At 33.9% G+C, this 23,313-nt stretch overlaps 1 protein-coding gene across 3 annotated transcripts in view; it reads right to left on the bottom strand.

The window, feature by feature from the left end:
* Positions 1 to 23,313, bottom strand: part of LOC143246260 (cGMP-inhibited 3',5'-cyclic phosphodiesterase 3A-like) — a 265,537-nt gene that overhangs the window by 44,789 nt on the left and 197,435 nt on the right. For all 3 annotated transcript variants that reach the window (XM_076492689.1, XM_076492707.1, XM_076492699.1), the window contains exons 2-3: positions 8,596 to 8,856; positions 3,416 to 3,642 (exon numbers count right to left, since the gene is read on the bottom strand). In XM_076492689.1, coding sequence (XP_076348804.1) covers positions 3,416 to 3,642; positions 8,596 to 8,856 — 488 coding nt within the window. The remainder of the gene's footprint in view (positions 1 to 3,415; positions 3,643 to 8,595; positions 8,857 to 23,313) is intronic.

The following is a 23,313-nucleotide window of genomic DNA, read 5'->3' as shown; positions in this document are numbered from 1 at the left end:
CTCGACTTCGCGCCAATTGACAATCGACTTCATGCCAATTTACAATCGACTTCGTGTGAGAAACGTGGTAACAGGATTTTGTAGAATATACCTTCTGTGGCTCGTTAGCCGTCTTGCTTCCGTAAGTATCAGAAGGAGGAATTGATAACAGATTTTAACTCGTCGTTTTCTTTTACGTGAGACCCGGCATGGCCAGGTGGTTAAGACACTCGACTCGTAGTCCGAGGGTCGCGAGTTCGAATTCCTGTCACACCAAACATGCTCACCTTTCCAGCCATGGGGGCATTATAATATGAAGGTCAATCCCGTTATTCGTTGGTAAAAGAGTAGCCCAAGAGTTGGCGGTGGGTGGTGATGACTAGCTGCCTTCCCTCTAGTCTTACACTACTAAATTTGGAACGGCTAGCGCAGATAGCCCTCGTGTATCTTTGCGCAAAATTCAAAACAAACCAAACCAATTCTTTTATGTGGAATAGATATACCAACGCGTGGCCTTTGTGACACTCCAGTCACAATAGTCCACGGCTTACTGCAGTGTCCAACGTCACATTTTACCCCTGACGTTGGACAGTTTCATTGGCGATGACGACACTATATAACTTAATTGTATTTTTAAAATTTTTAAGGGCTATTGGACTTTTTAATTTCAATTAAATCATTTATTTGGCTGTTGGACATTCATTTTTTAACTAAATTTTTATATTTTATAGAATTTTAAAGTTTTTACCGATTTGTTTGTTTGGCGTCAAAAACAAAACATCAATCAACCCACTTCGTCCGTTTAGTACTTGGACAGTTTTTAGATTTAATTTACTTTGAATTTCCTTCTTCACTAGGTTTGTTTTATTAAGTTCAGTAAAATATATTTAGATCTTTAAGTTGTAATTAAATATTTGTGTATAATCAGTGTGACAGCCATCATACCAAACTACTGATGTTTGCCACTCGAGTTACAAGTAGCTGGGAGAAAACACTATATTTGCATTTATAAAATAAATCGAATCTTTGCAGACATCTTCACCTTCTTCGGTCTCGTCAGGTTCACAAAGAAAGAGGTAACTGACCGGAAGCTGACCACATGTTTGAAAGGGTTGTACCTCTTTCTTTGTGAACCTGACGATGACCGAAGAAATTGTTTCTTTATAATTTCTCAACAAGTGGGTTTCTCGACATCACTTCACTCTGTTCGTTCAAAAATATAAAAATTGTTTCTTTTAATAATTCAGTTTAGCTAGCTATAACCAAAAGTGTTTTTGAGCACTTCACGAGAAATACGTTCGCCATCAATGTTAAAAATAGGCTAATAATCAAGGTAAATATGTTGAAATGCATTTTCAGTGATTTAATCGCAGGGAAAAAAATAACAAGTTTAACAGCCTTAACTGATATTTTCTTTGTGAACTGATCATCGCCATTTGTCTAAGAGTTTCTTAAATTTTATTTTGTTATTGGTTAAGAAGCATAAGAAGAAAACTTCGTCGAATAAGTTCGGTCTGATAAAATTCTTCATTATCTGTAAATCTTAATAATTAACTTTACTGTGATGTAATAGCTGTACTAAGAATTTAATAATAGCTTTATCGTGGTGCTTCTTTTGTTTGTTTGCAAGAAGGTGAAGACTATATAGTGATAGCTCGCCATCTCATGGATAAAACTAACGCATGAGGACAGCACTCTTCTGTGATGTATGAAGGGTTTGATCACCTTTCATTGAGTGAATATTGTGTCGGAATAAAAATTAAATAGTATATCGTATGTCGTGTTTTTCACTTTTGTACAAAGACATTACAGGGCTAGTTTTGACATGATAGACAAGAAGGAAAGCAGCTTGTCATCACTAGCGGTCCGACATAGCCAGGTGGTTAAGGCACTCGACTCGTAATTCAAAGGTCGCGGGTTCGAATCCTCGTCCCATTAAACGTGCTAGCCCTTTCAGCCGTAGGGGCGTTATAAAGCGTCGGTCAATCTCACTATTCGTTGGTAAAAGAGTATCCTAAGAGTTGGCAGTGGGTGGTGATGACCAGCTACCTTCCCTCTAGTGACTATTCTTACTTTGATAAATTAAGGATGGCTGGCGCAGATAGCCTTCGTGTAGCTTTACACGAAATTCAAAAACCAAAATTCAACACTACAGCTCACCCTCAGATATCAAATGAAAGATCAAATGTATTCGGCGACGGGTTTCGAATTCGCAGATTGCAATTGAGCGTTATACTCACTTATTCCACCTCTATACATTAGACTAATGTTCTGAAGTCAGTACACGTGTTCTAACTGAATGATATGTGAAGGTGACGGTGACGAAAGGAGGAACTGAACTTTAGGTGAGCTGCAAACGTTTGTTGTAGAGAAGTCCAAGTGAGTGATAATAAATGTTGTTGGAATTGTGTTAGTTCTTAACTAATATTTCATTAAAATAAAACTGTTAGCGTTAAAAATTGATCACGTTGTTTGAAATATTTCTTTTATAAACATCACAGAATTATACAAATAACTAGTTTGTTTACAAGAATTCAAATAACGTAAGATTTGAGACACCAATGAAAGTGTTTGTTGGGAAATCCAACGCTGTCAAAACTTGGTAGGGTTGGTGACTCTCCGAGTACAATGTATAACAAGTTTTCCAACGTAGAATAATAAATCAAAAAATGTAACAAGTAAATTAATGAAATTATTTAAATTTTCTTATTAATAATTTAATTATTTTAAAATTTAAATGTAAGAAAAAAATCCAATTCGTTCACAAGTTAACACTGAGCGATGCTTAGTTACAGAATGTTTTCAAAATTTTCCACAATGATAAACAAGATCTAATATGCACATAACCATTCCTAATTCTGCACTGACAGATGAAAGGAAACTAGCCAACAGCTTCACCGCTAATTCTTGAGTTAATCTTATCTGATCGAATAGTGGAATTAAACTGTCGTTCTATAGCTGAACAGTGACAGAGCATGTTTTTGAGGAGACAGGGCTTAAACTCGGAACCAATTCACCATTGTCCACGCCAACTCTAGAATAACCTTAACCAATAACATTAACTTTTTAGTTAGAGTGTGTGTTTTTCTTATAGCAAAGCCACATAGGGCTATCTGCTCAGCCCACCGAGGGGAATCGAACCCCTGATTTTAGCGTTGTAAATCCGGAGACATACCGCTGTACTAGCGGGGGGCTTTTAGTTAGAAATTGATATTTACACCGCATCATTAAACTATGAGTTTAATTTCCCAATGAGTTGTATTTCAGAACTACATCATATATTGAGTTTCTCTTCAAGTATTACAAAGATCGATCAGCCTTTATATACTCACTGATCAGTCGGTCTGATCTCCTACAAACGGAGGAATTCTCCGAAATAGAACTGCCTAAAGCTGCAGACATTTGGTTGTTGGATTTCAAGCTTCCATATACTCACCTAATTGATCGGTCTGTTCTCCCACAAACTGAGGAATTCTCCGATATAGAGCCACCTAAAGCTACAGATCCCTGGCTATTAGATTCGGCAGGATATCTGAAACTGGTACTGCGTTTACGGTTAGGCTCTGGTTCGAGGGTAGGCATGCCGGTGGCGGAAGTTGTAGTGGTCCATGTGCTAGTTGACATCCGGCGTAGCAAACTAGGTGGTAGAGTTTTCCTTAATCTCTGTAGAAAAACATATGAACTAACTGAAACGAAATGAAATCCCAGAGTCATTAGGTATTTCTTAACACATGTGTCTTATCTAACCTTAAAATGGTTTAAAGAACTGCAGAATATAGCTAATTACATGCTTTCAGACGTACCTTACGATATTCGTCAGTTGGACTTAAAATTGCTATAGTTTATAGGACTCCACTACATCCTAAGTTTACAAGGCTCCCGTAAAAGTAATCTGTCACTTAACACGAGCCTTCTTTAATAATAGTTGTATATAATATACATTTTTATTATTATGTACCTTCCTTTAATAAACATCAGTTTACAAAGCCTACTTGAATCTGCTATTTCTAAATACTTTGTTTGGTGCCTAAGCCACGTAATTAAAGCAATAGTAACATTAATAATATTCCTGTTTCATTTAATGTAGACAGTCGTCTGTGTGTTTACTTGATATGCATCAATTTTAAAATTTCTAAACGAACTTTGTAGTTAGTACTAGAATGTATTATAAATTTTGAAATACCTAGAGTCCTAGACAAAAATTAAGATAACTTTTCTTATTTTAAAAATCTAATTTTTAACCTCATTCTTGAAATTGTTTTCTTAATGTTTTACACAAAAGTGGTTGTTAAAAATAGAATTAGCTGAACTTGTAAATTCACAGACTAGTTTACAAAAAATGCTTGCCGAAAGTGAGTAGAAGGTACTGAACGTTACATAATGAATTTTATGATATACGAGGGCTGTTCAAAAAATACGCGGACTGACATCATAAAACAAAATGTACTTTATTTAGAAGTTACAGGTCTGGGACCCCTTCAAAGTACTCTCCTCCCCAACGCACACACTTATCCCAACGGTGTTTCCACTTGTTGAAACAGTCCTGGTACGCTTCTTTTGTAATGTCCTCCAGCTCTTTGAGTTTGGGGAACAAGAAAAAATCGCAAGAAGCAAGGTCAGGTGAGTACGTGGGGTGGGGAAGAACAGTGATTGAGTGTTTGGCCAAAAACTCACGAGGTTTGAGGGCTGGATTTTGCAGCAACGCGGTGCATTTTCAATTATTCGGTCAAAATCTCGTAACAAGATCCAACTGATATCCCAAACTCTTCAGCAAGCTCCCTGACAGTCAGACGTCGATTTGCCCGCACCAGGGTGTTGATTTTGTCGACGTGTGGGTCGTCAGTTGACGTGGAAGGACGTCCAGGACGCTCATCATCTTCAATGGACTGTCGATCATCCTTAAAACGTTCATGCCACTTGAAACATGCCGTACGCTTCATAGCAACATCACCGTAAGCCGTTAAATTTCAGCTGATATGTGCAAACCTAGCGACACCAAGTGGATTCCCCTGGAACCAACTGGAGCCGCGCAATTCAAACAGTCCGCGTATTTTTTGAACACACCTCGTATTGAGGCAAAAATATATTTCCCAAAAGAGAAACAAAATATAAAACACCAAAATTATTGAAAAAAAATTATGAAAGTATTAAACATTTTGTGAACTGTAAAGAATAGGGAAACAATATTAGGTGATAAAAAACACAGACAAAACATATAACTATATTTTCCTATTATTTATATATTTTGTATATTAAATGGTGAGAACACTTAAATTACTGAGTTTTAGTTTCACCTACTTTCTTTTTAAAGTACTTTATATGCATAACTATTGTCCATTTTAATTTCGAATTTAAAATTCGTTACTACAATATCTCGAAGTTGAACTCAACGTTATAATAACTGCGTATTATCGCGACACAAATACGAGAGCTTGTGTGAAGGACTTTCTTTTCAATTAATTAGAATTTCAGACCTGAGCTTTGGTTAAAATTTCTTTATTTTCAATACTGGGTGAAAATAAATTCACTGAATCAGTATGGTAAAATAAAGTTGACTTCACTTAACGACAAAAGTGCAGCTCTGAACGCCCAATTATAATTCGTAAGATATACCACCTTTCGCGATATTGTGTTTAATACTTGCATAAATTAACTTTTCAGTTTGTGTACTTAAGTTCACGAGCAATACAGTTATTTATGAACAAACCTAACACCCAGAATTCTCGTTATATTTAGAGACTGTTTATTACCACAGAATAGAGGAAACTGTGGTACATTATTTGGAATGTGTTATGAACGTTGTCTACAAATAAAAGTTCTTTGTCCATATTTTTATTGAGCTGACAAAACCAGTTAAAACTTCACTTTTGCTAACACGATGACTAAATAGGTAATGTCAACAAATAGCGTACATTTGTATAAATATTTCGATCTAAGTCCTTGAAATATTCAAATAACTATTTCATATCCTTTGTTTGATAACGAAAAGATGCTAACGGTGTGTGGACTTTTCTTATGGCAAAGCCACTTCGGGCTATCTGCGGCACCCAACGAAGGGAATCGAACCCCTAATTTTAGCGTTGTAAATCCGTAGACATACCGATGTATTAGCGGGGAGGGCACATGCTAAGGTTACAAAAAATATCTTAATTAAAGAGTGTTGTAAGGTACTTATAAAAATTTACATGTATATTTTTGAGGTAGTATGTAACTTTTAAATTGGGATGCCATAAAGGTAGCTTTAGTTATTTGATCCATTTATTTGACTTTGAAGACGAGAGACAAAATTAATTTTAGAGTATCATCAAACAAGTTTGAGGTAATTTATTGCTGGTTATTAAACTAATTGGATAAATAATACAGTTTTATCTTCATATTTTCTAATTTGCAAATGAAATTTTTTGTTTATTTTAAAGGTGAGTCTGGAAGGTTACATAACTAGTATAATTGTGCTTATCTTGCTGCAATGTGTTTCCTGTCATTGGGCAATAATCAGGTGCGATGCATTTTCCGATTAAGTTTAGAAATATGGGCAAGGTCTAAAATACAGTTTATTTGGATATTTATTATCTTTCTAGCTGTTATTGTGTGTGTTGGGAGGGGTTTACTATACCCACAGTAAAACACGGATGACGAATTATAGGACAGCTTGGCAAATTATAGGTTGCTCACATGTCCGGGTTACTTCTTTTTATTTGTCAATAGTCCACATTAAGGGTTTTAGGAAAGATTGAATATTCTCAGTATCTTATAGGCTGGTCAACGGCATAAATCGCCAAAGCTGAGACTACTTTTTTTACTAACAATTAGTGGGATTGTTGGTCACATTTATAACGCCTAAAAGGATGAGCATGATTAGCGACGAGGATTCAAACCAGTAACCTGCATATTACGAATTCTACGCCCTAATCACCAGGCCATGCCAGGCCGTTGGACACTATTACTGCGCCCTCCAGTAGCACAGCGAAAGGTCTGCAAACTCACACAAACAAACAAACAATTACTGTAATTAAATTCTTCCAAGTTCATTATTTTTGGAAAGACGCCCAAGTTCCAGTAAAGGAATGGCAGCCTTGATTAATTTAAGTTTACAACTACCAAATTCTATGTTAATTTTTCATTTAAAAACGACTCAGAATCTTTATCTGCCTAAAATATGTAGAATTTAGCTGCTGGAAATAAAAAATAAAATAAAAAACAAAAATTAGGAAGTGAAAAAAGTTGATCAGGAAACAGCTTTTTTTTCGCACTAATTTTGCTTGCATTTTTCATGGCTTCCATCATATCTCGACCCCTTTGCACAAACTGCAAAGAGGTTTGTGCAGGCGCAGGTTTCATTTACGTACAACTTATCATACTTCTTATTTCCTTCTGGTTAGTGCACTAGACAAGTAATCTGAGGGTTGTGGGTTCGAATCCTTGTCACACCAAGCATGATCGCCTTTTCAGCCGTTAGGTATTATAATGTGAAGGTCAATCCCACTAGTCGTTGGTAAAAGAAAAGCCCAAGAGTTAGCAGTGGGTGGTGTTGACTGCCTGGTTTCCATCTAGTCTTACGCTGCTAAACTGGGGACGACTAGCGCAGATAGCCCTCGTGTAGCTTTGCGTGAAATTCAAAAACAAAGTCATTTCCTGCTGAAGCTTATGTTTTGCAACTAAGATGCAATAGTCTAAAGCTTTTTTGTTTTATTTTTCTGCATGTTTATGAAACAAATTAACCAAGTCTCATTTCTTGACTTTCATTTTAAGCTTCGTACAAAATTGTCCGTTAAGCTCGCAGTAGGTTTTGAAAAAAAAAATCGTGTTAAATTTGTTTGTATGTTTTTTATTTTCGCGCAAAGCTACACACAGGCTACCTGCGCTAAACGTTCCTAATTTTGCAGAGTAAGACCAGAAGGAAGGCGACTAGTCATTACCATCCGCCGCCAATTCTTGAGCTACTCTTTTACCAACGCATAATTGGATTGACCGTCACATAATAACGACCCCACAGCTTAACGAGCGTGCATGTTTGTTGTGACGGATATCCGTCTAACCTGGGCTCTCTAACCACCTGGGCATCTGAAATTTAAAATTCTGTTATAATCCTTTAAATGTTTACTTCAAGACATTCGGTAGATGAAATAAAGTAATTAAGGTTTGAACAATGTATTCTTTACACCTTTAAATATGCTACTTGGGACAAAAAATTATAAATAACTCGTAATGTTCTATTAACATCATTTCTTGATTAGTATCTCTTTAAATCTGATTAATTCTATATCAGTTACATAACATTCTTGTAAGTCCTTATTCCACATTATTCTTATCAAACCACCATTTTGTTGCAAACATGCTCATATTTTTGAGTTTGTAAACTGAGTAATTTTACGTATTAAATTTGTTTGATTTCGAGTCTGGATGAAAAACCGTCCTGAACCAAAAGCCTCGAATTACTTTATTTTGTTTATGAACTGCATTCATAAGAGTTTTATGTACTACTAATTAAAGATGTGTTTTTGTTTCCTATAAATAATAATAGTATAAATTTGTTCTATCATATACCGTTCAGTGGCAGATAAGATACCTCTGATAAACTGCAATTTATCTGGCTATTAAAAAAAAACAACAACCTACCTTTGGTACTGCAGGAGGTTTTTCTCCGGTATAAGGTATTTCTTCTGTATCAGAACCAGAGTTAAAGTCTGTCAGTGCGACACTAGCACTTCCAGGTCTGTGTCTAGGTTGATGAGGTCCATGGTTAGGTGGAGACAGAAGCGAGGCTAAAGCCCGGAGACCACTAATAATGTGAGGAGGAAGATTAGAATCAGCCAGCATATCGGTTACTATCCCATGGGCCTCAGCCAGCAGGGCCACGTCCACTGTAGAAGTTGAACTCTAAGGATGTTTGTACAAATGTATAAATACATATCTTAATACAGTGGAGCTGAAATATATATACCCTCAAGCAATGTAAATACTGCATATTTTCATATATATATATATATATATATATATTAGTGAAATTAAATAATTTATAGCTAAATAAAGTTAAATGAATAAAATAACTGATTTTGTTTGTTTTACAGCAAAGCAATACTAAGCTATCTATGTAATCCTGGGTTTTAGGGTTTAAGTCCGTAAACTTACCGCTGTCCTACCGGAGAAACTATTAATTTTAGTTTTACCTACATGACAAAACTAATATGTTCATTACTAGTGTAATCTGACGGTCGAAGATTCGAATTCCCGTCACACCAAACATACTCACTCTTTCAGCCATAAAGACGTTATAATGTGACGGTCAATCCTACTATTTGTTGGTAAAAGAGTAGCCCAAGAGTTGGCGGTGGGTGGTGATGACTAGCTGCCTTCCCTCTAGTCTTACACTGCTAAATTAGGGACGGCTAACATAGATATCCCTTGCATAGCTTTGCGCGAAATTCAAAAAACAAACAAAACAAACAAGTTATCAGCTTTAATAATTTTCCGGAATAGAAAGTGTAGTAGAAAACTCTACGAAGAAAAGAAAACCTACTTAGTCTTTCGTAAATGAGCCAGAGACAAATTATAGATAGCATTGTCATAAATAATTGAGTGTGTTTAGAACGTAAAGTATATCCGATTAATTTCTGCGAGGAAAACATTGACGTCATTATACCATGTCTATGACGTCATACTAACGGCCGTTGTCGTCAGGATTTCTTGCTGGAGGTATTTATGTAGGATAAGAAGATTTTAGTTGTGTTTGGAGGGGGAAGTTCAAACGTGTAATTCACACGTTGTTATGCACTAAGATAAAATAAGAAAAGACTGAATAAAAGACAAGTTTGGATGTAAATTAGATAATTATTTTGAAGCTAGTACTAACAGGAACAATTTTAAGGACTACTAATTGTGAACAGCAGAGGTTTGAACGTTCCTCGAAAGTTCTCTACCTGAAAAATATGTTTTATTTAGTAGTTTTGTTTGAGTTTAACCACTGATTATAAGAATACATTTACAAGTTAGAGCTTTTTCAGTATGAGATAATATTATTTTCGAGGTACGACGTTTCGATCACGAATTACGCAAATTTTAAAGGTAAAAATGTATGTTATAGTTTTGAATGTTGATTTAAATACGAAATCCTTTTTTTCAATTTAATAGTCTGATAAAATGTTTTTAAAGGTGATATTTCGTTTCCATATGGCATGAACGGAAGTCATTTCTACTGACAGCTGTAAAGACAAGTAACAGTTTGTCAAAAAAAATATATCGATTTTAAGATCATTGAATGTGTGTGTGACAGTTCTGAATACTAAAAGAACGTGTTAAATATAGTAAACATTAGGTGAAAGACAAATACGTTGTAAATATACGTGTAGCCCATAGAAACAGGCCAAAAATCTGAGGGAGTTAAAAAAAGTGACAAATTATTTTGTAATGTTTAATTAAGATAGGAAAAATGTTTGTGAGATACTGAATTGAGTAACAAATTAACCAAAAAAAAAAAAAAACGTACGACTTACCTCAAAAATGAGTAGATGTGAAACGAAACAGAAACTTAATAAAAGTGTAACATATTATACGTCATAATGGGTAGAACGCAATATAAAGATACTGCAATTCAGGTTTATCTGGTCTTGTCCCCACTAAGTTTTGTTATCCTCTTGTACCATTAATCCTGTTTACGATATGACGACAAAATATATTGTAACTTTTACTCTGTTAATAATATTTTCCGAAAAATCATACAACTATCGTGAACTGGATTAGTACAATGAATACTTATTTCCTTATCATGTTATTACTCAAGCTAGATTGATGAGGTTTCGGGTAATTCTGGAACATTCATTGAAGTAAAGAATTCAAATTATACCCCAAGACCTTAGATAGGTGTGAAGGATTTACTGTTACATATCTTTTGTAATATCGATATTTGTTTCAGATATTTAGAAATGTTTGTAACTATGTGTATTGCGAAATTCCTGTCTATTCACTAGATTTGAATAAGATTCTTGACTGTAAGAATCAAAAGTATGCGTGTACGAAAGCACCAGTGTATTGTGCAGGCGGAAATTTCTAGAAACTTTCCTTATGCCTACAAAACGTTGTTTACGCACCAAGATATAGTGTGTATTATTGGTTTCTTATAGTTGGTATACTATAAATCTTGGAAGCTATAACTGTGATTAACACTAATTAATCGGGAAATTCAGATATTGACCATCAACGTTTATAGATTTCAAACATTACAAATCATTTAATTTCAGTGGATTAAAATTGGGCACTAGTATTTTAACAAAGACGTTATAACATTTCAGCAGGGGAAAACTCGCGTGCGATCAGCGAAGAACTAGCTTGCTCCCCGTAAGCGAATTGTACTGATATTAACTAGAAATTAATTCTCTCATCGTCAACCCCTGATAGAGCATCAAGGAAGTTCCGGATCAGGTAAAAAAGTCAGTATTGTTTGTATATAAATCATTATTTGTAAAAACTATTTGCAACAACCGTTATTATAAATTCTATTATTGTTTGCATATTAAAATATATTTATATTAAGAAAGAAAATTCTGTGTATCAATCTTGTTGGCAAATATCATAAATTTGATACATACTGACATTTAATTACCTTTTAAATTCAAATTATTATTTAAGTCGGTTTCAGGTTAGTTCAAATTGTAATACGTAACACAGGTGTGGAACATTCCAGGGAAATGAAGGACTTCAATCAAGACCCCCAGACTAGAACATTCGTGAAGAAAGAATGGCTCAAGATGTTCCTAGATTACTGGCATTATCGGGCTTTATTTATTTATTTTTACTACTGTCCCAAATTTGTTTTCAAGTAACGATGCCAACAACGTCTTAATAACGTTAATCCAGGAATGTCAAGTTACCAGTCACTTTCTTTCTGACAATTCTGTAAACGTTAAATAAATATTAGAGTAATCAGGTTAAGTATACAACATTTCTTTAACTAAGTATCGCGGACGAAAGGTGGAATTTTCATTTGTGAACTCAAAAATAAATTATTAAAATTAATTGGACCAAAACACTTAAGATGAAATTAATGTAAAACCTCTTGGCGGATGATTAATCAATTATTTTTTATGTCTATGTTTGAGTACAAGGTAAAATAGTTTAATGTTTCATATACTTAACAAACAAACACAGTAAATTATTAGGCTAAGCAATTTCTATAAAAGGGAATATCAATATAGTGATACAGTAACTACAAACTTTCATTGGACCAATGAATATTCCTTTATGTTTGTAACATCTAACCTAGACGTAACATGACTTTTTTAATTTGATATAAATGTCCACTCCTGTATATAGGCTTTCTGCGTGAAATAATATTGCAGGTAAAATGATTGAATTTTACTTTGAAAGTTATGGGGCTGTTTCCAACCCCAGAGGTTAGTGTAATAAGTAAAATGAACGACTTAATGATTGCACGACATAGATGCAAAATACGGAAACCCCTCCACCATAAAAAGATCTATCAGTTAAAAAGTTAGGACTGTTTTTGCGTTGCACATCAGAAACCAGAAATAATTTTGAAATCTATGTCGATGTACTCAACTTACAAAATAATATCAGCGCATAAAAATTTCAGGTCTTTTGAAACACTCACAACAAAGTCGTTTACTAGAAGCTTGTCAACCATACAGTGATAAGCTTCCGATTTCGGAACCAAAATAATTTCAAAACTTAGAAATCAACGAAGACACATTCAAGTTGGAGATGTTATTCATGTTCGTTGAAATCGAATAAACCAGTATCACTATTAATGATATTTTGGAACGCAATCCTTATAAATTTTCAAAGCTGGCTGAATCTCATAGATGTTTAGTTATAAATTTCAAATGGGTCGGGCGTGTCGTATCGTAGTGAATAGCTTGGTCACACTAGCAACCTCAGGGATAACAGTTCTTATCCAGTTGCTGCGAAAGAAAAGCCCTCCTCACTCTGGGACCATTTGGAAAACTATAAGAGTGGAGGCCAAATCTCGTTATTCGGTCGGTTATACAAAAGTAACCCAAGAATTGTTGATAGTACTGTTGCTTAGCTACTAGACTTCCAGTCTATCAGTTTAAAGCTGAAAGTAAGAAACGGCTATTCGCAGATAGCCCAAAATGTTGATTTACACGAAAATTCAGAATCAAGCAAAATGAAATATTCGCTTACTAAGCCAACAACGTAAGATAATCTTTGCAAGAAAAATAATAATCTTTGTGTTTGAAATGCTATAATAAGAAAGTTTTCTAAGTAATAAACCATTCTATTTTTATCTTAAAACCAAGTTGGGTTAAATTAGGACTATCGAAGAAAAACGAAAAAAAAAAAGCGAACCAGTGTCATAACAGAACTTATTCTTAAGTTCATCCTCCCCCCACCACCAGTCAACCCCTTATATCCTCTCTCTGTCACGTGCCGATACCTTGTAAATATAAAAAAACAACCTCTCCGTATCTGAAAGAGTCAACCTCAGATTAATAGAAAATATTCGGCAGAACACGTTTATAAACAACTGACAATATCTGATTATTTTAAAATGTGTTTAATTTCCATTATCTGTGTGACATCTTTTTCTCTCAAAAAACTTTAAGGTAAAATCTAAAAACATAATAATAGACCATGTTATTATCATATTGCAATTTTTGCGATATAAAGAAAAATCAACAACAAACGTCGCATTTTAAGATCATTGTTTTCTTTCATATCAACCTATATATTCAAGCGACTTATCTTTCTTATTTTTGTAATACTTATATTTTAATATTAATTTAAAAGATTAATCATTAGGATTAAAATCGACATTAATTAGAGACTGTGTGGTGAGACGACTGATGAAGTCTTACACGTGAAACGTCAAACGAGTTTTTAAAACAGTAATGATACTTATACTAAATTACGCTTGTGTAAGTTAAAAATGCATATATATGTTTGCTTGTTTGAAGTTAAGCACAAAGCTACATAAAGGACTATCTGTTCTCTGCACTCCGCGAGTATCGAAACCTAGATTTTAGCGTTGTAAACCCGCAGACATGTTGCTGCACTACTGTGGTAGTGGGAGGGGACGAATTGCATCTCTAGATGTTACTCACTTAATAAATTAAATTATATTTTATTTCTACGTTCACTAATCATAAGCGATAAAACACTTCAAAAGGAAATCGCTTACTAAACTTGTATATTTTATTATCAACAGATGACACGGGGTTTATAACACAATTATAATCCAACCAAAACACAGATGATGCAAAAGATGAAAACGGTATTAAACATAATAAAAATATATAGTTCCCTAATCCAACCTCTCATATTGAAATTATTTTTAAGATTATAAGGTATTTTAGACTAAAAATATAATTTGGTGTTTACAGCAGTTTCCTTAGAGCAGATATTATGTTTACATATCGCTAAAACGAGACTATATGGAACCGCTCCTACCTTCTTTGACGTGAAAAAACTCTATCATGTGTCACGCGCTAATGTAAGAGATCCACGCCCACCAAAAAACTGGTTTCAAATGATGATTGATTGCTCATCATGATTCATGTTTAAGAAATGAATTATACCAATGAAAAAAAACATGATAAAAACCATTATCGTTTTTTTTTTCTGATCTATGTTTTGGAGTAACATGTTAATAACATTGTCCAAAATAATCAGGTTGGCAAAGTTCAGTGACTAACGCTGAAAATGATATGCCATTTTAATATGTATATCTGTGCTACGTCGACCATGTTTTAAAACCTGAGATAGTTTGCAATGGGGATGTGGCCTGCTATTGGATTTAAAAGTAGTTTATATCGCTGGATTATAGAGAAAAGTATTATTCGATATTTCTGAATTATTCTTTTGATTGAACGTGTTAGTTACAGAGAAAAGTAATAATCATTGTATTTTTAAGGACAAATTTAGGTGTTACTAAGTCAGCGTAAAACTGAAAATTAGCATATAGAAAATATGCAACAAAGAAAGTTTAATATAACCACAAAAGTTGAATTCGTTATAATATGAATTTGAAGCCATACTCTGTCGTTAGTTCACATCGCCAGTCTGTTCCTACTTTTCAAAACGAAGGCGCCTCTTGTAAACAACAATGCAGCGGAGTTTCGATCCCAGAAGGCTTAGTCGCAAGATTTATGTTCAAAGTATACCACACTTCTCTGGTTACTTTCCATATGCTCTTTAATGTATGAAGACAATGTGTACCAAACACCCTCTTCAACAACCCGATTGCACAGAAAACACTATGGGCTAATTCAACAACTTCACTAGTATTCTTCGTATGATATTCCATACGTTTTTTTGGACGATTTTTCATTTTATTCTTTATGTGTTTGAGATATGTGAAGGTTGAAGGGATGTGTCGTTGAAGCAACTTGTGTCACTCTTATGTTGGAAATCTTCTTTGATTGTGCTTTGTACTGTTACCAAAGGCACATGGATGGATTTTACCGTTGATTTCTGTAATCGTAGATTCTTAGCTGTTACAAGATGCTGCATTTTGCCTACAACGGCTTCTTGCAGTTATCTTTATTTGTGCCCTACCCCAGTTGATATACGTTCGAGGGCCTGGCATGGCCTAGCGCGTTAAGGCGTGCGCTTCGTAATCTGAGGGTCGCGGGTTCGCGAAATCAGGTGACTCTGTGGGCTCTGCCATGGTTTATTTGTGGTTCAGTGGTTGCACACATGTATAACCCATGCAATACATAAATTGTACTATTTATACCAACTTGCTTAGCTGGCCCTGGATTAGCTTCACATTAGTTCTCACCCTGTTGTCCTCGATGTTCAAAACCTTACTGGTCCGTTTCTCGTTACTTTCTATTTCTATCTAGTTTTTCTGGACAGCAGGTCACTTAGGTATTCGCGGAAATGAACTTGCTGACACCGCAGCTAAGTATGTTTGTTCTGGTGCTGTCGTAACAACTTCTACCAGATTAAACTTTGTTCCTTTTTGGCCATCTTATTTTTGCAAAAATCGGAAGGAGGAAATTATCATGGCTAGATTACGTCTTGGTCACAGTTTTATAACTCATCGTTTTCTTTTATCTGGAACTGATCCGCTAATGTGTGGTCTTTGTGATACTTGAATCACAATAGTCAACGATTTACCCCTTGATGACAAGAAAACCACTACAAGTAACAATGTATCTTAGAACGGCTGTTATGAGTATTAACAGTTTTGCTAATAAAGTAAAGAACAATGTTTTGACCTTCCTAGGTCATCTTCAGGTTAACGTTTTATCAGTAAAATTGTTAATACCCATACCAGCCCACGTCTTAGCGTCGAGCCTTCGTTATGACCGTTAGGGACGGCACCATTTTAGGCTTGTTTTTACCATTGGTTTATACCTGGTGATGAACAGTGTTAATGGCAATGAGGCCGATGGTGACACTAAACACCTTACTTGTTTTTAAATTTTAAAAGCCATTAGCCTTTTTAATTCTATTTCAGGTTGTTGGCTGAAATTTGACCACTGTTTTATTTAACTTGATTTCTTTTTACATGTTTTAATAATTTTACTTTTATTTTTACCGATTGCTTTGCAACAATAAACACCAACTAACGAATTCTAGCTTATCATCTCACTATGGACTATTTGATTCGACTTAACACTTGTTAGAGAAGGCTTCTCAAGAGAGATCGTAAGGTATTCCTACGCCTAGTTGTAAATGTTAGTTGAACAATACAACAGTTAAAAAGTCGCTTTAAGCAGAAGGAACAGCCTATGTTTAAAATTTAGATGTGGTTTTTACATTTTGGTCTATATTGGCTCCAAGCATTTTGGAAGTTATAAAATATTTTCATTTTTAGATAGATTTTGCTATTTTATATTAAATACCAGAAGGTGATGTCACATTTCGTTAGTGATAAACTCAAAAGATATGTTCCATTGCATAATAACGTTATGGAAATCAGTATCAGGTCAAATAGACCCAAAACCAACTTGGTAGGTAGATCTAAAAAAAGTTTTACAGAGTTCGTTATGTTGAAATAACTCTATGTTTATAAAACAATGTATCTGACTTGAGATTGAGTTTTAACATGTTCGACTTGTGCATCAAAAACAACTTGCTACACTAGAGTGATACCGTTTATACAAGAAAATGAACCTAACCTGCGGCTTTGCTTCAATATGTTCGCTCTATGAAGAAAAAACAGATTGCTACATTGAAGTGACACAGTCTATATGCAATAAGGTACCTAATTTGGGGTTATGCTTAAATACTGTTACTCTACAAATTAGCTAAGGCTGATTGATTGGATTGAAATAACACAGCCTATACAAGATACTATATTTACCCTGAGAATACAAATAACCATACAGTGTATATAAAATATCTACCCGAGAATCATTATACAGATAACAATACTCTGTTAGCTAACCATGTATTCTGATATAACATTATCACATCTGATACACTACATTTAAATATACGTTAAACCAACAATAAATAATATAATTGCTTGGAGATTATTTAACACCTCATTTAAAAGAGAATATCAAACTCTAAGAGATTTGATTTTGAATTTCGCGCGAAGTTACACGAGGGCTATCTGCACGAGCCGTTCCTAATTTAGCAGTTAAGACTAGGGGAAGACAGCTAGTCATCACCACCCACCGCCAACTCTTGGGTTACTCTTTTACCAAAGAATAGTTGGATTGACTGTCACATTATAACGCTTCTACAACCAAAAGGGGAGTATGTGTGGTGTGACGGGTATTCGAACTCGCGACCCTTGGACTACGACTCGAACGCCTTGACCACCTGACAATGCCAGGCCGATTTTAAGAGACATTTTTAAATATATTTAATAAATGTTGCGAAGTCTATTGCCACTTATTACAGTTTACTCTATTTTACTATATTGTACAAATAAAAGATGTGAAGAAATTTTAACGGTAATGTCAAGTTAAAAAAATTCAACAAGTTTCTTTTACATCCATACAAACAAATTTTTAGTGTTTAACGTTACTATAGGTTTACTATAAAACAATTAATTCAGCGTACATTTGTAAACATGTTTTATTTTAAAAGTTTCTTATAGGTGAAGATGTGTAAGAGAATAATAATAATAAAAAAGTCATTTTAGCAACCATACTCATTCAAATTAAAGTATTGCAGGTTAAAGGTTTAGATTTTAGGATGACACTTAATGACGCAGCCATTTTGTTATGAATTATGAGTAAGTTGTTATTATGAAACTTTTCAGTTCCATCAGTATATGCAGTATAATGACATTTCGCTTTTTTTGTCAGAGGCAAAAAGATAACTTCTAATATAATATAAAGCTTTAGTTATTCTTATTTTACAGCAAGTCTGAAAGTTGTGATTAACAAATTAGCAATTTGCGTATGAAATAATTTAAAATTGGAACTGTTACGTAATGCATTTGATGAAAACTATCAGGATCTGCGACCTGATAATTCTGCGATATGTTTGTTATGAACGTATTACTCACGACCTAATAAGCTTAATATAAATTAACGATATTTGGCGTTGTAAGTTATATTCACTTTTAGCATAATATTTGATCCAAATTTGTCATGTTTTTGTCATTTTTTCAGGCCATAGGCCTCTCTAATTGTATTTAATTTTTAGCCTTGTTTGCCAAATCCCAACATTGACTTACTGTTCTTTTTATTTTTTAGTAATTCTTATGTTGCTTTTAGTGGTCTTTTTAGATTAATTCTTTCAGCTGTTTGGCGTAGATAACCCTAAGGTTTTGCGCCATAAAGCTAAAACCAACTAACCAATGGTATAACAATTCGTAGGGCAAAACACATTAAACGTAACATTAAGTTAGTGCGCTAATATTGTTTGCTATTTATATAGTTTATAGCTAAATTATATTAAAATAACTTAGTCTCGAAACGTAGAATTTAAATACCTTTTAACTAAGCTCTGCAATAAGTTGTGTAAAGAAATAGATCTTAATTGGAATTTAAGGGATTTGCATATACAAGTAATCACCGAGTAGAAACAGACTGACAGACGTGGTGGAGGTTGCATTTAGTACAATGATGTTTATTCCCGAATCTAAAAATAAAGATGACACACACGCACGTATATTTATAAATAATACATTTATCACAACATTATGTATCCAAAATAGCTTCTTCCAATTACAATAATATATTGAAGCTGTAATAATAGTATCAGTGCATACAACTATTATTTTGAGCTCCTAGTAATCTCGTTAATGAAGGACCGACAGTTTGCATGTGTTCAACATAAAGGCGTGATATATACATCCAGTTATGGTTGCCCATTTTTCAATTGTTTTCTTTCATATATCTTATATTTACATACTTCCTCGAAAAACAGATATCCATTGTTCAAATAACCTATAGAGGACAGACAATAATAGTAAGTTTTCATGAAGCCTTGAAAGAGATGCTCTTATCGATTAGTTAATACGTATTACAGATGTTTTCTCATGTTGACTAATTGCTATTAAGTTGAATTTTCAAATCAGTCATAAACAAATTAGTATACACTCTCGGAGCTCGTGCTATACGATATTATATGTCATCATGATGAACATTATAAATTTGAACTCTATATGTTATGAACATATAAAGTGAATCATAGGAAGTGTTTGAAAAGAGGGAAGTGTCGATAAAATTAATGTAGAAAAACTCAACAAAATCTTTTCCGAAATCTAGGAACGAATCACAAATGGTTTAAGCATAAACTGTGGCATAATTATGACTGTAAAAATCAACTCAGTTTTGAAGCTTTACGAACAGAGATTAAATGTGTAGCCTTCTTAATTAACATTTCTAAATAACACTGGATAAAACATCAGTAAATATAATTATTATCAAGGATTTTGAAGTATTGAATAATTAATGGAAAACTTTAACGTTAACGCTACAAACGAGATATGGTATTCACAGTTCACAGAACAAAAACAACCTGTTGTCTAGGTTAGTGTTTAACGGTAAATAATTAAATATCTACTTAATTTTAAAATATTACGCCCTCATGCTGAAAAGTCTGTGAAAGCAAAGGGGAGATGAAATATAAGTTATTGGTACAAATTGAAAGTAAATTTGAAAACAAAACTGAAATTTAACTCATCGATCCGAAAACAAGAATACACAAAACATGTTTTTTTTTTTATCAACCACAAATAATGAATATACGACATCAATATCGAGTTTCTTCTTTTCTTTCTTTTTCCTGCAGTAGATGTTTGCTAGTCTCACTAAACACTACACTAATGGTTCGTGCTCTCTTATAACGGAATTGCTTATCGTATTTTCAATGTCTTCTGGTAAACCATGAGAAGTCAGTGTCTAAGACGAATGCTGATCATGTCAAACTTTTCAGCATACTACATGCTTTGTTGTTAATACTTGAAAAACGATGGCTAGCAAACACGCACGTACAAGTGTCTGCACCTGAACACGCAGTGGCGGCGCAGAGGGGGGCTTGGGAGGGATTGAGCCCCCAACAATGAGCCAAGCCCCCTCAACCCTCTAATATTGTTACTTACATATATTCATAAAATATGGAAACCACAATAGTCGTTGTTGCTTAACAATTAACATCAAAGAGACAGATTTTTGGAACTCAACGTCTTCATTAAGACGGAAGTATGTGTCATGCGTCCCATAGCAACGTCCTGAAACACTGAAACTCGTGCGCTGTGTTGCCGCTCCCTGTGTAATGCCATTCTATCTTGAGCTTTGACGAAGATTAGACAACCACGTTGATTTTAAAATACAACAGATCATCAGGGATTTTACTTGATAAACCAAAGGTTTCACAGGTATTTACCCATTAATTTCATTTATATTTTATTGAAAAGTAAAACATAGCATTCATGTATAAGTGTATTGTGTATAGGCCAAAACTATGAAGCATTTAGCCGGTGTTGTGTCCTCTGTGAGATCATTTTGCATTGTGTATCAGCCATCCAAAGTTGTACTGATGATTGTGGCATACACTTAAAATTGTGATTTACAATCCAATTAATGTTATACTTATGATTACATAACAACTTTATATGTTATCTGACCAAATAATATTTCTAAATATTCTAGATTGAATTTTGAAATTGTCATTGGGCTATTTAGAAGTGCCTAATTTAATGTAATGTAGTAGTTACATTATTGTAACAAGTGCTTGTCACACTTATGATAATAAAAACAATATCACAATCACAGTTTGGCCTGTATGAATAATGTGAGCTTATGAAGAAACCAGCCTTTCTGAAATGTACCTTGGTATTTACATTATTATAATTTACCATCTATACTTCATATTGATGGCATTTTGGGAAGCCCCTCCACAGTTTACCTCAGCCCCCCCTCCCCAACGAAAATATCCTGGTGCCGCCACTGTGAAAACGGAAGGGAAACTTTAAAGATTTGTATTGAAGACTACCAATATTCTAAATGAAATGTAAGTACGAAACGAGATGTAACTTTATTTTGTAGAACACCGCAGTATCAACTAATGCGTAATTTTAAATCCTTGTGGACAATAACATTTTATATGTGTTCTGAATGTATGCTTACAAAATGATCAAGTATTAAAACAATTGATACAAAAGTGAAGATAAAAATATGGTTATAGGTCAAGCAAATAGGATCAAATTCAAAAACATATTTTCAAAAATACGCAACATGTAAAAAAATTAAACAAGAAAATAATATGACCAATGATTTATACACAGTAGTTTCAAAAGCAATACCTAAGTTGTTTTCTGTTAATAAGCGGTATGTTATTTATAACTATCTGGAAGTTGCTGACAGATAGACGACTTTAATATTGAAGAAATATGTTTTAATTTGTTTTAGTGGAAGAACTTCGTTATCAGAATCTCAAAAAAACAGAGGTAAAAATTATAACTGTTTACTTCTTGTCATTGGCTAAAACTACTAACGAAATACACTCCTTTAATGGTGGGCCGGGCGTGGCTTAATGGTTAGCATACTGGATTAGAAATCGAAGTGTTTATGGTTCACATTCAGTTGCCACAAAACATCTCTTGTTGTGGTGGATGCATTAAAAGAGAGCCAGTAAAATCCTGCTGTTCTATTAGAGTAGACCAAGATTTGGAGGTGGATGTTGTTAACTAAACACATTTTCTTTAGTATATTTAGCACACAAAAATTCTTATATATATCTACAGTCATTTTCGAAACAATCTCTTTTACTTAGTTATTTGCATGATTTAAAATAAACCTTCAACCTAAATGTTTGAATTTCATAGACATACTAAACCTTACGCGAATTCTTTGCTTATAAAAAACAAACAAACTTAATTCACAGACAATTAAACTTGCACTCATTTCTCAAGAACAAGCCATAAAAAATATCAAACCTCAACAATTTTAACTTATAGGGCACGTTTTTAAAATACATTATTTTCATTTTTTATCAATCTACGAGACAAGAGAATTACAAAGAAACAAGAAAAAAAACGAAACAGCCTTTAACAAACTAATGGTCTTAAGATCTAAAGCTTTTGCTTATGACGCATTCCACTTCTTGGGCATTATTGATAGGATTTAATAACGTAAATATTTCGTCAAAATTGTTAAAGTATCTTAAAGGCAACACTTAGCAACGAGAAATCATCCAGGAAAAGTTGTAAGCAACAGTAAATTTCAAATATTTGGTGAAGATTAAAAAAACTTTGCTTTTCTCACGAATTTTGTTTTTAATAAAACATTACCGAGACACTGAACACACTTAAGAAAAGACATTAAGTTAAATAAATACATGAACATATTAAAGTAACTGAAGTAAGATTTCTGGTAATATAGCTTATATCAGTCATATTTTTTTTTCTTTTCTATATTTATAAACAGTGAGTAAAATATAATGGTATTTACTTAAATAACAGGGCTTGCAAAAAATAAATATTACCTTCCACAGCTGATACGTATAACATTTGAAATATTACATGGGCAGATGAGTACTTTAAGACTTTAATTATCATTTACTCGTAGATAACAGGAAACTTGTGAAAAGATGATATATTATTTGAGACTGTAACTGTGTCAATAACATGATTGTTTTCACTTGTCGAGCTGCTGACATGAAAGCTAAATGCTACAAATATAACCAATTGGCAAGTTGTGTACTGTGGAGGTTGTCTAAGTGTGGTTAGACTCTTTAGAATATAAATAGGACAAATATTATTATATAACAATCTTTGTTAAATATATTCAGCAGCTACTGCTTTTTACTTCATGATACTCATTTGAAAACTCACACTTTATCCCCTCTCGAAGTGGATTCCTGTACATGGTGAGGGAACTTCGCAGAGAAGGTTCTGTACTTTTAGTGTACCTCCTCTGGGATCTGAACATCCACTTACGT

Source organism: Tachypleus tridentatus, chromosome 1 (genome assembly GCF_004210375.1).
Source record: "Tachypleus tridentatus isolate NWPU-2018 chromosome 1, ASM421037v1, whole genome shotgun sequence".
Taxonomy (NCBI): domain Eukaryota; kingdom Metazoa; phylum Arthropoda; class Merostomata; order Xiphosura; family Limulidae; genus Tachypleus; species Tachypleus tridentatus.
The sequence above is the reverse complement of the archived record's forward strand: the minus strand, read 5'-3'. Positions and strand labels throughout refer to the sequence as shown.